The 16,129-nt window shown below is 52.1% G+C and overlaps 1 protein-coding gene across 5 annotated transcripts in view; it reads left to right on the top strand.

Annotated features, from left to right (window-relative positions):
* Positions 1-850: 850 nt before the first annotated feature.
* LOC118156973 (BCL-6 corepressor-like) overlaps positions 851-16,129 on the top strand; it is a 33,461-nt gene continuing 18,182 nt past the window's right edge. Inside the window, exons 1-7 of one of the 5 annotated variants that reach the window (XM_035311211.1) lie at positions 851-980; positions 2,474-2,552; positions 3,476-6,301; positions 7,000-7,053; positions 7,504-7,687; positions 14,551-14,832; positions 15,231-15,584. In XM_035311211.1, the coding sequence (XP_035167102.1) occupies positions 895-980; positions 2,474-2,552; positions 3,476-6,301; positions 7,000-7,053; positions 7,504-7,687; positions 14,551-14,832; positions 15,231-15,584 (3,865 nt within the window). In that variant the 5' untranslated portion in view covers positions 851-894. The remainder of the gene's footprint in view (positions 981-2,473; positions 2,553-3,475; positions 6,302-6,999; positions 7,054-7,503; positions 7,688-14,550; positions 14,833-15,230; positions 15,585-16,129) is intronic. The other 4 variants (XM_035311213.1, XM_035311215.1, XM_035311212.1 and 1 more) reach the window with 4 other exon arrangements.

Below are 16,129 nucleotides of genomic sequence, written 5' to 3' on the forward strand. Positions count from 1 at the left end.
CTTTCACCTGCCTCTCCCGCTGCACGCAGCGCCGATCCTCTTGGACTGCTAATACTTCTCCAGCGAGCCCGCTAATGATTTCTTTCCCTGGAGTGAGCAGGCGTCATTGAATTACTGAAAGCACTCGCAGCAGCAGCAGCAGCTCCGATGCAGAAGCCACCAGGGCTCGGTGCTTAATCAAATCAAGGGGTGGGGAGCTCGCCAACCCACTTACTATTTTTAACCCCTTTCTCCAAGTTAGCCATGTGCAGACGCTCAAGGGGAGGTTTTTATTTGGCTCCCTTCCGCGAAAAGCGGCTCCTCGGTCTCGCTCCTCACGTGAACGCCTTCCCAGCCCTCGGCGCGGCTCACGCACACGGTGCGGGGCTGCTGCTCCTGCGATGCACATCCTGCTCCCGTGCGTTCCCAATGTGGGTCTTTTGTCAGCCTGCCTGCCTGCCTGCGGGTGGTTTCCAGCCTGTCCCCGGCGCCCAGGGGCTCCCCTGCTCTTTCAGCCCCTGTGAGGTGAACGTTTGGGTACCGGCGCGCACTTGGCCGGCTGAATCATTTCGTGTTCAAATTAAAGGCGGCGGAGAAAGTTTTATTTGTCGATAGCCTGGAATGATTCTTAATTTTCTGGATGCGCGCTGGGGAAAAGATCCATCTCCTCTGACCTATAAATGCCCTCAATTTGCTCCTTTATTGCAGGGTATCTCCCTTAGCGGTTAACGTAGGCAGCTCGCTCCCCGCACCAATCCTGCATTCATTATTAATTACCCGGAGGGAGGCTGGCTGCTCCGCTGTGATGTTTGCACTTCCTCCTAGACAAATCTGCTCAACTTTTTTTTTTTTCTTTCTTTTTTTTTAATAGAATATAAAACCGTGAAGAAAAGCAGCGATTTTTAAGAAGACGTCATGCTTTCTGCAACTCCCCTGTATGGCAACGTTCATAGCTGGATGAGCAATGAAAGGGTCCGCATGTGTGGAATTAATGAAGACAGGTAAATATTTAAGCTCCTGGCGAGTTAAACCGCGCCGTAATTCTGCAGCGTGCAGGTCTCGGAGTTCGTTCGCTTCCCCGGTGCCGGAGCAGGGAGCTGCCTTCTCGCATCGAGATCAGCCCGGCTCCGAGGGGGAAGGCAGGGAGAAACAAGCCGTGCCCGAGAGCGGTAGAGCAGCTGGTGATTTACTATTTAACAGGCAACCTGGGTCAGCGAAGCGGGGACGCCCTTTAAAGAGATTACTCCCCAAAGCAGCCTATAAACGCGCTTTTACAATTAATTTATTATTTCATATTTGTGAAGGGGAATTAAAGCAGGCGCTGCGCAGTGGCTCTGTGCGGCGGGGGGACTCGGACGTGGCGCTCGGTGTTCTCCGCCTTCGAACAAACAGCTTGGCCTGTGTGATAGGAACAGTGGCCTGTCCGCCTGCCAGAAGTGAATTTCCCTTTGACCCCGCTTTTTTTTCTTCCAAATATTGTTCATTTGATGATTAAAATTGCGTTTTTAAATAATTTTCACTGGGGTGACGCAGGCACTTGCAGTGCCCTCTTCGCATAAAACCCAGCTTCTTAAGAAGCAGAGCAGTGCTCAGCAGGAGCTTCAGGTACGCCTTCAATTCCCCGTGCCAATTTTGTGTGGTTTTAGTGTTTTTCTGCCTTCCCTTTGAGCCTGTGTTCTCGCCATTGTGCGGAAAGCCTCACAGAAGCCGGGGAAACTTTTGGGGTTTTGCAGGGAAAACTACTTGCAAACATAACCTTGCAGGAAAACAGCCAAACGTCTCACTTGGCAGCCCCCACCTTTCCTCACAGCTTTTTAGGTACGACTTTACGTGTCGCTGACGGAACGAACGCGTTATCGTTGCGTTTCCCAGTTAAGCGATGGTGTGCCTTTAAGTGCTCTGATTGAAAGGAGTTCTTTGGGGTAATGATGAAACTTTCCTTCTGCCACATGTCAGCGGTTTTTATCCCTGGGATTTGAAATTTGGCACTAAGGTATATTCTTTATCGGTGCTTTCTGTGATAACAAGTCCCAGTGCTGCAACACTGGTATGGCACAGATGTGCAGCTCCCTCTTTAGCATGGAACAGCTGACGTTCGTGTGATACAAGTGTGTGTGTTTTAATTTTCTCCTTTGCCGTGTTTATGGATGGAACGTGAAAAGGGCATGTTGAAAATGGTGTATTTTCTCCTTGGAAAAGAAAAAAGGCGGCGGGAGGGGGGGGTCAAAATAGAAAACCTTGGCAACAGTCGTGTGTGTTGGAAGAGACTACTCCGAGACGTGCTTGGCGCGATCCTAGTTTCAAAACCCTTTATAGCTGTTTTCAAATGGTCCTCGCTTCGTGAAGTAGTCACCGTGCGTCGGTACACGGCATGATAAATACGGTGTCGTGTGGGACCTCTCTGGGGGAATCAGAGTACGGAGGCCATACAACCTCGTGCTGATATGAAATGCATGGGATGTCCCCCGATAATAAGCTTCTGTTTTTAAAATAGGAAAATTCCAGTTAATGATGGCGATGCACCGAAAAGCAGACTGGAGTTGAGGGAGGAAAATCACCTGAATCACAGTGTGGTAAGAAACCGTAGCTTCATGCTGAAACTGCATCAGCGCCTGTCCTCCCCGCCCCGTCTCCCACCCTCGGGCGTTAGTGCATGCTGCCTTTGGAGAAGCAATTAAAATACCTTTTTCTTGCAGTTCTAGCCGTGCTCGGGCACATAGGGGTTCTTTCTGGGAAGCGGTGAAACGGGACTTTTTTGTTTGTCTCGTTAGTCTCTCCGCTCTGACTTTCTGGTGTGCGTTGCTGTGTGACTTCACCGTCTTTCCTGCGCTCCGTCATGAGTAATGTCACGCAGCACACTGCGACGTCTAACGAGAGGGTTTAATCCTTGAGCACATCGACATTTCAGCAAAGCTGGCAGTTTCCTCCTTCGAGTGTACGTGGGGAGCAGCGAGCAGAGAAGAAATTCAGCGCTGTGCTGTTGAGTGACGGCAGATGTTCCTCTGCGCCACGTGCTTAGATGCCTTGCCTTGCGGATCAACCTGCGGAGGAGGTCCTGGAGGAGGAGGAGATGCTCTCCCTCCTTCTCTCTTGGCTCTCCCCCAAGCTCTGCTCTCCTTGCCCTCATCCTCATCGTCTTGCTCTGTGGGGCTGGAGTGAAGGAGTTGGAGCCAGCTGGTGCAGCGCTGCACGGAAGCGGTGCCACTGAGCATCAGCTCTGGGCCAGTTTTGGGTGTTTGGGCTATGGGTCCTCAAGCCTTTGGTTTTAGTTTTCGGATGTAGAGTGATCCTTATCTTTTTGTTTGCGGTGGTCTGTGTTGTTCTGCAGCTTCCTGTCCTCACGCTTTCCGGCGCGGTCAACCTTGTGCATGCTTTCCCAGCGAAATACGTGTTTGCCTTGGTGGTGTTTCTCTTCAAAACGATGACGTGTATCTGTAGTTTGAGCGGTAGCAGTTTTAGCAGAATGCGAAAGTAACCTATTTCTTGTTCTGTAAAGGTGGATGCAACTACAGCCCATCGCATTGACAGTCTCGCAGCTCTGAGTATGGACAGGTCTGGACTTATGCGAGAAGGACTCAGAGTCCCCAGTAGTATTGTCTATTCCAGCTTGTGTGGAATCGGCTCCGAAAAATCGCGGGATGCTACGAGTTCTATAGCTGGTCTCGGATTTACTCCTGAAAGAAATCCAGAGATTCAGTTTAAGTCTAATCCCACCGAAGCGGTAGAAAATGCAGCTGTCGCTGGAAAAGGCCCGAACGGCTTCAGTGCTATATACAAAACGCCTCCTGGAATACAAAAAAACTCTGTCCCGACGGGAGAGACGCTGGGCTTGGACCGAGCCGCGAGCGACAAGCAGAGCCCTCTCGGTGTCAATGGTGCTAGCTACCTAAGGCTCCCCTGGGTGAATCCCTACATGGAGGGGGCGACACCCACCATATACCCTTTTCTTGACTCACCAAATAAGTATTCGTTGAACATGTACAAGGCATTGCTACCTCAGCAGTCCACTTACAGCTTACCGCAGCACCTGGCTTACTCGCCCGTGTGCACGAACGGTGAACGCTTTTTGTACCTGCCTCCCTCCCACTACGTCACCCCGCACATCCCTTCGTCGCTCGCCTCGCCCATGAGGATCTCGGCCGCCTCGGCCTCTCCGGCCATCCCGCCCTTGGTGCACTGCCCGGACAAGAGCTTGTCGTGGAAGATGGGGGTGAGCCCCGGCACCCCCGTCGAGGCGCACGCCTACCCGCACCTGCAGAACAGCAAACAGCCCCGCGTCCCTGCCGCCAAGACGGCGCCCACCGGCATGGCGCCCGACCCCGCGCTCCTGCTGCCCCACTCGCCGCGGCCGTCCCCCCGCCTCCCGCTGCCCGCCCAGGTCGGGGACGCCTACGCCGAGTTTCACAAACACTTCCCCAGCATCGCCACCTCGCCCTCCTCCTCGGTTGCGCTCCCCAAGCCCTACCTGAACGTGAGCGGCGAGTTCCCACCTGCGCGGCTGCCCAACGGGAAGCTGCCCAAGGCCGGCGAGGCCGCCGAGGGGCCTGCCCAGGCAGCGCCGCACGTCAGGAAGGCCAGCCATGACCGAAAAGACAGCCGGTCGCCCCCGCTCCTGGAAAAGCAGGCTCCAACCAAAGACGTCACGGACAAGCCCCTGGACCTGTCGGCCAAGGTGGTTGACGCCGAGGCCGCTGGCAAAGCGGAGCATGTTAAAAAAATGCCGCCGACGGTGCTGGTGCACGGCCGGGCTGGAGGCGGCGCGCTGCTGCCGGGGGGCGATGCCCCGAAGGAGACCCTTTCCCCCGGGAACGGCTGCCCCATCTACCGGCCCGAAATCATCAGCACGGCGCCGTCCTCCTGGATCGTTCCCGGCCCCGGCCCCGGTGAGGAGAGTGGCAAAAGCGTCCCGCTGAAAAACAAGGCTCTGGACTGGGTGATCCCGCAGCAGCGGAGCTCCTCGTGCCCCAGGATGGGCGGCACGGAGGCGGTGGTCGGTAGCGTTGCGGGGACGGTGCCGACGGGGGGGCGGCCGGCCTCAGCCTCGCCGGCTCCCAACGCCAACGCCGACTGTGCCAAGGCGGCCCGGAGCGGCGCGGAGAGCACGGCCTCCGTCATCCAGCACGTCGGGCAGCCCCTGGCCGCCTCGGCCAAGCACAGCAATAAGGTGGCCAAGTCCTGCGGCCAGGAAGCTAATTTCAAGGCCAGCGAGAGCGCTCTGGCCTCCAGCCCCATATTTCTGCCGCCCAACGAGGCGTTTCGCTCCCCGCCTCTGCCCTACCCCAGGAGTTACCTCCCGTACCCCGTCCCGGAGGGTCTGGCCATCAGCCCCCTGTCCCTGCACGGGAAGGGGCACGTGTACCCGCACCCGGTCCTGCTGCCCAACGGCAGCCTCTACCCTGGACACCTGGCTCCCAAACCCGGCCTCCCCTACAGCCTCCCGGCCGGCCGGGGCGAGTTCATGACCTACCAAGACGCGCTGGGCATGGGGATGGTGCACCCCATGTTGCTGCAGCACTCGGCGCTGGAGATGAGCAAGGACGAGAAGTCGGAGAGGAGGTCGAGGTCCCACGAGAGGGTGCGCTACGAGGACCCGGCGCTGCGCAGCAGGCTGCCCGAGCTGCTGGAGACCGGCGGGAAGATGCACTTCGAGGTAGCTGGCGACAAGAACGTGAAACTGCACCAGAGCTCCAGCCACGGCAAAAACTCTGCCAAAAGCGACAAGCACCTCTTCCCGGACCTCCTGCGAGATGAGCAGGATGCTAAAAGCGAAACGAATTTAACAAAAACCGGCTTCGCTGCCGAGAGCGGCAATCAGGCTAATGACCCTACGAAGCACAAGGTAGAACAGGCGTCTCAGCACAGAGATTTTATTGTGATGAGAGAGGAGTTTGGAAGGAATAACGATCTGCACGAAACCTATAATTTTAAGCAAGGCCAGGGTTCGGCCGTGTTCGGCTTGAGGAAGGAGGACTTACCTGCAAGCCAAAATAAAGAGAGGGTGGCCGTTCAGCCCGCGCCTGCCTTCCTGGAAGCTGCCCACGAGAGCGATGGCCCAGCTCTGGCTTTTGGCAAAGTGCAGGACGACGCGAAGCAGTTCTGCATGGGAAGCGCGCAGCCGAGCCTCGAAACCAATCAGACGTATACCAAAGATGGAGCCGACGACGCGGACTCTGCAGATGGCAAAATATTGAAACCCAAGCCATCTAAACTGGCAAAAAGGATCGCAAACTCTGCCGGTTATGTAGGTGACCGCTTCAAGTGTGTGACGACCGAACTGTACGCAGATTCGAGTCAGCTCAGCCGGGAGCAGCGGGCGCTACAGGTGAGTCCCTGCGGCTTAACCACCGCGGCGCTTTTAAGTGATTTCTCTGCTGTAAGTTGCAGTCAAGTATTAAAGTTTGGTATAAGCAGCGCAGGTGGGGAAATAGGGATTTTTTCTGCTAGGGCGTGCTTGTCAGGAATGGTTAAAAATAGCAAAAGAAGCGTGTTAATTAAAGCGAGGTTACGTAAAGAAGAGTATGTATGGCTTTTATTGTATGTGTGCACGAGTAAGTTTTAAAGGGCTCTTAATAAGATCTGATAGAAATGTTAATGTATGTATGAAATGTTTTTGCAGTTACGGAGGGGAGTCGAGCAGGAATGCATGCTATGCTAGCGCTTGCGGTGGCTGTAATTTCTCACTTGGCCTGTAGTGTCAGCCAGCAAAGTGTATCCAGAAGTTCTGATTAGTATGCCAAACGTGACGTGTGATGGAGAGGAGTAGCAGCCATGTATTAGTGGGTCTTATGCAACGTTTTCACCAGGAGAATGTGTAGTAAAGAGTAGGAGCAGTGCTGAGGTTTGATGCTGAGGGATGGCAGACAGATACTGTGTAGGAATAGCCTTAAGGTATTTTACTTTTAATGAACAGATGAGTTAAGCCAAATTGTTTTGCATTGTTAAGAAAAGAAGTGGTTTGTGCTTATAAAAATGGATGAAATTATCTAAATGATCCATTGAGTGCCCATTTTAATTACATAGATGGAAGGATTACAAGAGGACAGTATTTTATGTCTACCTGCTGCTTACTGTGAGGTCAGTTCTTCAAATTTTTATTACTAGACTCTTACATAAACCTTTGAGTTAAATTTCATTTCCAAATACACAAAGGGAAGTTTGTGGGCCATGGTCGTCTTTATTCATTGTACAGTTTTGTGTTTTGTTCTTGTTGTTTTTTTCTTTTCCTTTTTTTTTCCTTTTTGTTTTTGTCTCTTACCTCCAAAACGGAATGTTTTTGTTTTTATATACAGTATGTATGTTTATATATATTTATCTACTTACATTTGAAAGAATTGTGTGGCTATTTGCATATAGATGCTAGAATACTGTTTTACAAGTCAGGTAATTTAAACTCTTACGCTAAGCTGTCTCTCTCAAACATTGGTTTTGAGCAGATTTTTCTTTGGAAATACTTTCATATAAGGTAAGGTAAATGAAGTCACTTTTATCGCAAGACTTTTTTTTTCATATCAATTCTCTTTCTAGCGTGCAATGATGCGCTTCTCAGAGTTGGAGATGAAAGAGAGAGAAGGCCAAACAGCTACCAAAGACTCAGAGGTCTGCAGATTCAGCCAGGCAGACTGGGAAAACTTGAAAGGAAACAGTGAAAAGAAGCCAAAGTCTGTCGCTCTGGAAGATGCCATTGCTGACCAAAATGACAATGACAGATGTAAGCGAGTTTCGATGGCTTTCTGAAGCGTGTACGTGTGTCCGTGCCGCGGCAGTTCGCAGCAGCGCTGCGCGTGGGATAGTCTTCGTGTTCCTGTGGTGCTGCTGGTTCAGGTCGTGAATGTATGAGGCCCCAAATCCCAGCCTCCCTGGGTGCTGGTGGCATGGCCAGGGCAGAAGGGTGATGGGAGCAGGAACGTGCCGGGCTGGCTCAGCCATAAAAAAAACAAACACCTGTATAGCTCCAAATTATGCAAAACTTGTTTGCCTGGATGACTTCTTGCAGTGGCGGGGGTTGCAGGCGTCTGGTCGATGCAGTCCTCAGGGGCCGGCATGGCTGGCTGCTCCCTCGAGGCTGCGGCAAGGTGTTGGGGCCGTGGAGGCAGCAGCCAGCAGCGCCGCCCCGAAAGCAAGGCAAATGTGAATAAGCAGCATTAACTTTTTTTACCGCATGCAGACAAAATCACTTTTTATTTGGGAACCGTTGGTAAGCATCTGGCTGCCATCAATTTCCAAATTGTTTTTCTTTTACCTAAATAATTAAGGAAAGGATCAGTTCCCCCTGCTGCTGCGTTGTTGTTAACCACCCAGAGAAAAAAAAATGATGCTGAAAGTATTGTGAAACAAGAGGAAGCGCAGTGCAGGCTTTACAGCGCGTGTGCCTGTGTGTGCATCTGTGGGTGTGCACGCACTTGTGTAACCTGGTGGTTAGCTGTGCTCTTCTGTACGTGGAGATTCATGAGTAGGGCCAGTAGAAAGAAGATTTCATTCGGGCAATTTAATAACTTTGAATTATTGCTCTGGTCTTTGTTTAATGCTTTTGGCAGAGAGCATGCCGGTCAATCGTACTTGCTCGGTTACTCACCTAAATCAAGTTACTGCGCTACCGCTGTCACTGACATAACAGCGTGAACAACAGTCGGCCTGGCCAGACAGCACGGGGAAGTTTTAATTGTTGGAGCGGAGCAGGTGCCGGCGTGGGGACGGGGAGGCTGAGCTCCCTCCGGGAAGCCAGGCGGGTGTTCCCTTTACCACGGTGCCTTGGGGTGGCTCCAGGGAGGAAGGCAACGCCGTGCTTGCAGTCCTCGTGCTGAAGCTGAGAGCTCGGCGGCTGCTGCCCTGCTGATGCCCTGGGGTCCTCCTGCCAGCTTGCCCTGGTGGCAGGGCCAGCCGGGTCCTGTGGGGTTGGGGAAGTGCACAGGGACAGAGCGAGACCCTGCACGTGGGGGGCACGTGGGGCATTCCCCCTGGGGGCTGGGGGAGGAAGGACGGTGCAGCATCGCTGTCTGCTGAAACAGCCTCTCCTCCGCCGTCCTTGCACGAGGCTGATGTTACGGCGCGTCCTTAAATTCATCACTTAGTGAGGTCTCCAGCTCTGCTGGCTAAATGGTCTCGTCTAGGTCTGCTGGCTAAAATGTGTTTGAGATGAAAGCGTGTTCAGCCTTATGTTAGCTCGTTCCTCTCTGCTGCTAATTAGCCCTGAATTAACGTGATACTTCAGAGTCTGGCTGCATCTGTAGACCCCTAAAATCTCATCTCCTTTCTGCTGAGGGAGCTCCTCTTTCGCATGCTTGGCCGTGCAGCAGCCAGTACTTACAGGTACAGATTCAGTCCTCAGTAAAAGTTTTTTATCGCGGTGTTTCACCTTCTGCCCCCGGGGATAGCAGCTGATAAATCAGGAGGCCGAGTTTCACGCCTCGGGATTGCCTCCGGTGCTCGGCGTGCCGGCATGGCTCGAGCTGCCAGCGCTCCCGACACGTCTCCCAACACGACGCTCACCCCTCTCCTTCGTTTATCACCGGCGAGAGCCACGGCCGCTGCTCGTGGGAGAAACTCTATTTTCTTCCCGTTTCCTCCAATTTCTAACCGCGCTGTTGCGTTTGGCTTGAAAGCTCGCTAACTCGACACGGCTCCTGGTTTGGAGCCTCTTCTGCTTTCCTTCCTCCCTCCCGCGAGCGATGGGGAGGCCGCAGAGGTCCTCCACCCCGAGCAGAGCAGCGCGCCCCGCGAGACCCCCGCCGGGAGCACGTCACCTGGCTGGTGTCAGCGGGGAGGGAGGAGGAAAACCGCAACCGAAACTGTGATTGCCGGCTGCCTGCAGGGCTCCTCCGCTGCCGCGGCTGCGGCGCTGCCTCGCCTGCGGCGCCAGATCGGGGCCGTGCCAGCTGCTCGCCCCCTCGGCTCCTCCAAATCTGCCAGCGCAACAGCCAGGACAGGCTGAATAACGCAGGCAGGTGGTGCTCACGGAGGCACCTGAGGGGATGCGGGCTCTTTTTTAAGCTCGCCCTGTGGCTCGATAATTTTCCCAGGTGTACAGCACACGAGCTGACTTATCTTTTTTGCGGCAACAAAAGCGATTTTGCGCAATATCTGATTCCTTAAACTTTTCCTCCGACTGGACAGCGCGTAGCTTTCCAGTGCTGCCAGCCGCCTTCAGCCTCATGGCGCTGTCTGGAGAGAGGTGGCAGCTTCGTGCCTGATTTAAGGGAGGTAGCCACGCTGCCAGATTACTCAGAAATTTAAGCCAGGGGCTAACCTCGAGGTGTTTTAATTCTCTCCCATCTTGTTTAGGTTTTGCTGGGCATTATGAGAACAGCAGCGAAGCTGCTTTGTTGCCAAGGTGACTTGTAAATGTTGCTGAGGCAATGCTCGTACGGTGCATTTCCATAGCACAAACATGGTAAATTATGGGATGCATATGTCATGAGTCAGAGAATTGTTCAGAGATCAAGTGATTTAAGCTATTGGCATGGACACGCGCATCAATACGGGCATGTGACGATCGCATGTCGGTACGCAGCAGAGCTCCCGTAGCGGTATTGGAAATCATACTGAAGTGTGAAAGATTGAACACGCTCTGCACGCCGCGAATTTCTTCGTCGGGAGCATAATTACCCGCTCATCTAATTTTACAGCGGGGAGACACTTCCCATTTAATCCTTAACCAGGAAAAATAGGACCTGATAGGTTCAAAGCCTGATCTTCGGGCGTGAGGTCGCGAGGAAGAAGTTAAAGCAGTTTGTGTGTGTGAAAGCAAAGGCTGCGATTTGCCAGAGCGCTCGCGGCTCATCTTCAGCATCGGAGCGAGCTGCCCGTTTGCACGTGGCGTGGTAATCCACGTCTTTATTTTGTTGTTGTTGTTGGGCTGTGAATATGCCTGAACAAACGAAAGGTCGGAGCAGTAAACGCGTCCTTTGCCCTGGTCAGTTATTCCCTTCCTTCGACGGGACATAGTGCAGAAAAAGAGGGGGAAAAAAAAAAGTCAGCCCAGGGAGATGGCGGTGGTTTGTTTGTTCAGGCAGAAGGAAACAAATCTGGAAAGTTCCCAAGCAGGGATGCTTTGAGGGGAAAAAAAACAACACAAGACAAAATCAGCCATGTTTCCTCTGCCCCATGGGACGCTCTGAATTCGATGCTGAAGGCGTCTTGCTGAATTTTTTAATCACGTTGTGATCTCGATGCTGGGTACTGTTTTTTAGCATTTGGCTGGTCGTTACGGTGCCGGGATGAATAAAGGGTGTCTTGCATAAGTGAGTGCAATACGAGGTTGCTCCGGGGAAGAGGAAAAGCTGTTTATAGCTGCCATGTTATTTGAACAAAAGAATTGCAGCCTAAACGCTAAGATGTGTTTCCTTGTTTGCATTGCATGGGAGGCCCTGGTCTCAAGCAGCTGACCGCAACAGGAAGGTGGAAGAACGAAGGACAGTTTGTGCGGGTGGTGTTTTTTTTTTCGGCTGCCTGTGTGTGTAACTGTTTCTCGCGAGGTCGCAGCCGGTTTGCTGAGGAAATAGGGCTTCGGGCAGAAACCGTACGTGAAGAAGCCTCTTCTTAATTCTTCCTCGTCTGTAGCTTTGTAGGACAGCAAGAAATGGTTTGAGGTGTCGGTACTGGTTCTCACAGCTGTGGTGAGAGTCGCGAGCGCTTGAGGGTTGAGGAAGGAACACGTGTAAGAGTTTAATCTCCTTACTCATCGAGGTGTGTTGCTAGGAGAACTCTGCATTTATCCTATGTTTCAGGCTACCTCTTCGCTGTTTGAATAATGATGATACGAAAACCCAAAGTATTCTGTTGTTGTTTTCCTCCTGGGGCAGAGAAGAGGATGTTGTAGATACATAGGGGTGGGGGACAAAAGAAAACAAATTCTTCTTCTTGAGGGCACAAGGTAGGCTTACGCTGCCGTGCCTCCAGCTGGTGTTTCTCCCTTAATACGGGGCAGCACTGTGGCTGGTCCAGGTTGTTGGCAAAACACTTTGAGGACAGAGTGGAGCCTGTGCGACCAGAGCCTGTGCTCCTCTGCTGGTCTTGCTGGGGAAAGACCCCCTGGGTGTGCGGCAGGGTCTGCGATGGAGGCAGGGAGTCTTGGCGGTGTGGGGAGGACGCATCCTGCGTGTTGTCCCAGCCCCATTGTGTCCCTGCCCCATAGCATCCTGTCCCCGTAGCGTCCCAGCCCCGTCGTCCCCGCCGCGGCAGGGTGGTTATGCAATGGGGATTAGCAAGCGGAGCCGAGAGGTCGCTTGCTTCATGCTCTTACCCGCGGGAGCAGGAGCGGGTGCGCGCCGTCCTCCGCAGCGCCGGCGGGGGAGAGCTGCCAGCCGGCGTCCCTGCCCTCCTTTTCATGTCTGCGGGCGGGCGGCGCGCTGCCTCGCCGTGCCAAGCCCTCCTCGAGTAGAAAAGGAATTAATCCGAAGCCGGTCGCCCTCGGTGGCGGCAGGCTGGAATTAGATTGCTGCTTCCTGTGAGCCTCGAAGATTAAGAGCATCCAAGCCCTCCCCGGGCTGCTGCTGCTTCCTCTGACCCCGCGCAAGCTCCTCCGTGAGCCGGTCGGGATGTGCCTGCTTTTATTAGGGGCAGGCAGCGCCGTGAGCAGCAGGGCTGCCCCGGCCTGGGGATGACCAGCGGGAGCTGTGGTGTGGAGCTGCTGCTGGGGCCAGAGGGCTGAAATTACCATGTTTCCTTACAGCGAAAGAGCAGCTTGCATCAAAATTGCAAACTGAAATCTGATAGAGGTGTTTCTAACGGGATCCTGGAGAGGCTGCTGGTCCAGCTCCTCAGTGTGAGCCACGGCTGGTGTGCTGTGCAGCTGCTCCCTGCCCCGTGCACAAGTGCAGCGTGTTTCCAAAGTCTGCCTGGGTTTGGGGGACACAGGGTTGCCGGATAGCAGAGTGGCCTGAAGGTCCTGACGCTCGCCTGGAGAAAGTCAGCTTCTGTTTGCATTTTTCTTGGCCAAATATCTTCCGCTGTTTTATAAAGCAGCCCGGCGGGCAGCTTCCCAAGCAGTGTAAAACGATGCTGTTGGGTCTTCCGGTGCCTGCAAACAGCTGGGTGGTACTCGGGGCCTTTTCCAAGTTGTGGTGAAGAAAAATCTCATCAGAGAGAGTTTTTTTTATTATTATTTTTTTCTTTTTTCTTTTTCTGCCTGCCCCTTCTGACAGCAGGCATTTCAAGGATGGTGGTGAAAGCAGTAGGAAGGTGCCCTCCAGACAGGGTGGGATGCACTTGGGCTGCACCCCGGGGTGCCCTGGGGCATGTGGTGGGGCTGGGACCCAATGGGAGGGCAGAGGGGCTGCAGGGGGCTGGAAAAGGGGGCAGCCCCTGCCCTGGTGAGGGGGAAGTGGAGAAGTTGGAGGCCCGCTGTGAGGAGGAGGAGGCTGGGGAGGCTCGGGGGGAGGAAGGAGATGTCTGCAAGGCTGGGGATGGGAGTGAGTCCAGCTGGGAACCGGCAGATGTATGAATGGGAAGGGAAGCGAGGAGGAAGGGCGAAGAGGAAGAGGGACTGTGAGCTGCCAGGACGCAGGAGGGAGAGTAGAGGCAAACAGCAGCAGGCATGCGTGGAGAAAATACACTTTTGAGCCATGAGGGCTAAATAGAAAGCTGATGAGCAGCCACACACTCTGTACCACCTCTGCCTACTCATTTGGCTAAGCCAAGGAAAGACTACCCATTCAAGATGATGATGAAGTGCCATTTTAAGTCAAGCATCCATTTAAATCACTTGAGCTGTCCCTAACTTTGGGGGAAGAGAGCTGGGGGGGAGGTGAAGGCACAGCAAGTGTGGCAACGTGATATTTTTGTGCCAGTTTGTCAGGCCACTTTCCGGGAGGCTTTTCAAAGCTCACCTGGTTGCTGTTGCTGGAAATGCTCCCTGAATAAGTGAGGTCTTTTTTAAAAGAAGGTGATAAAGATCGTGTGATATACAGCGACTGGCTGATTGCTTTAAGTGAGGAAGCCTTTTTATAACCTTGGATTCAAGTAGAGCTTTTTGCAAAATATCATAGCTATTCTTAGTGGTATTCCTGTGTGTGTGTGTGCGTGCGCCGTTTCCCACTTACATCTCCAGAAGAAGGGACAAATGCTTTTAAGTCAGAATCTGCATTTCGATGCGCGAAGTTAGGGAAAGATTATGAATTAGTGAAAAACTAATACTTTATCATCGTCAGAAAGTATTTTTGAAAAGGAAGTCGTCGCAAAGTGAAGCTTGGATTATCACTTACCAAGGTTTTTTGGGGCGAGGTGCATGCTGAAAAGGGTCTGTGCTTTTGATATCTAAAGATGTTTCTTTATTTAAAAAAAGCATATTGTGATGTTTCTATGGCTACAAGTATTGTGAATTTTATACTTCTTAAACTGATTTAAAAAAACGGCACCAAGTATCGTACTTTCGGGGGATTGGTACTTAGCTCTTGAGAAAACTGCCGACTTAGGCTGACCAGAGGAGATTTGTTCTGAAGTACAATTTCGTATTTATTTGCATGCCTTGTAAACCCTAAGTCATGATAGGGATGACATTGGAGGGATCGGAGAGCATAGCTTTCTCGCAATGAATTCTTTTGCACTTACTATGTCTTTTCTATTTTATATTTCTAGGTAATTTTGCCAGTGCAGAAAACAACCAAGGTCACTTTCTTGAAACTCCGGAGGAAAAAGATCTCTCAAATGAGAAATGTTACTTAGAGAGACATTCTGTATATGAGAAAGCGGAAGACCAGCCAACAGAAGATATTGGCCAACATCCATGTCCACGTCTGGACAGGAAGCGTAAACACTCTGGTGAGAGAGTGCAAAATGATGGCAGCCAAAACGAAAGCTTTGTGGACGAGCTGCAGGATGAGCTTATATCAAAGGCAAAAAAGAAGAAGAGCTCCAAAGGTAAGCTGGCATTTTGCTGTGGTCTCTCTCAAGGAATGTCTTGTGAAAGGAACGTCCCTTTGGCTTAATGTGTTTCCATTTTTGAACTTGATAGTTACTAATGTGAGCACTGTCATTTCACTTAAAATTATATATATGTATATATATGTATGTATATATATGTGTATATATATATATGTATATATAAAAACCTCGGTATATGAGGGTAAAGCACTAGTCATTGGACACTGTAGCCACAGCAGTGCAAGTTACTGTAGTGCATGTAACCCTTAATGAGCGAACCTTTAAAATGCATAGTGTGGTGGTAAAGCTGAGACTATATGCCCCGAAAGTGAAATGTAGCTTTTGTTTTAAGTTGAGGGGGCTTTTTGATTAATTTTTAGTTATTTTTCCATTAGATGACTGGCCTGAGAGGGAAATGACAAACAATTCCTCTAACCACTTAGAAGAGCCCAATTGTAATGAGGTGACCAACCTGAAGGTGTGCATTGAATTAACAGGGCTCCATCCCAAAAAGCAGCGTCACCTGCAGCATCTTAGGGAACTATGGGAGCAGCAGGTGTCACCAGAGAGATCCCCGTCCGGCAAGTTGGGCCGGCAAAGCAGGAAAGATTTAGCTGAGGCTGTTCAGCCAGAGGCCACTGCAAAGGTCAAAGACTTCACAGAAGAAAGGCACACCAAGAAAAGGTCAGAGGCCAAAAGCAATAGAAGTTGGTCTGAAGAGTCCCTCAAAACAAGTGACAATGAACAAGGTATGCAGAGACTACTAGGGAAACCAGCTGGCTTTAGCATTTACAGTGACGCATGCTGCCACCGATGTTAAGGAATTGTCGAGAGCTTTATTTTAAAAATATCTATCTATCTATCTTATCTATCTTTCTGTAGATGTCCATTTGTATAAGCACTGACACCTCCTCTCTAAGAGTTGCACCGTAGCTGCTATTTGGCAGACAAGCAAATGTGTTTGTGTATGTGCGTGTAACTACGTGTTTGTGCGTGTGTGTGCGTTCTGGCTTTCCATAACCCCTCCAGAGATAACGTGAAGATGGAGTTTGTGCTTCTAGAGATGTGGGGGGCTTACGATGGTTCTGGGCCAGCGAGGGAGCGAGCGGGCTCTTAGGCCACGCGGGAGGGAGCCTGTAACCACGCGTGGGGTTGGGTTGGGGTGGCGGGGACCCCGTGAAGCAGCGTCAGGACAGCTAGTGGTTCTGTCTGGGGAACACAACGCCTCCGTCACCCTCTGCACTGTTGGGCTTCTCTGCCTTTCCCAGGGCAGGAGCAAGTCTCGTCTTCCTTC

This window comes from Oxyura jamaicensis (genome assembly GCF_011077185.1).
Source record: "Oxyura jamaicensis isolate SHBP4307 breed ruddy duck chromosome 1 unlocalized genomic scaffold, BPBGC_Ojam_1.0 oxy1_random_OJ106662, whole genome shotgun sequence".
Taxonomy (NCBI): Eukaryota; Metazoa; Chordata; class Aves; order Anseriformes; family Anatidae; genus Oxyura; species Oxyura jamaicensis.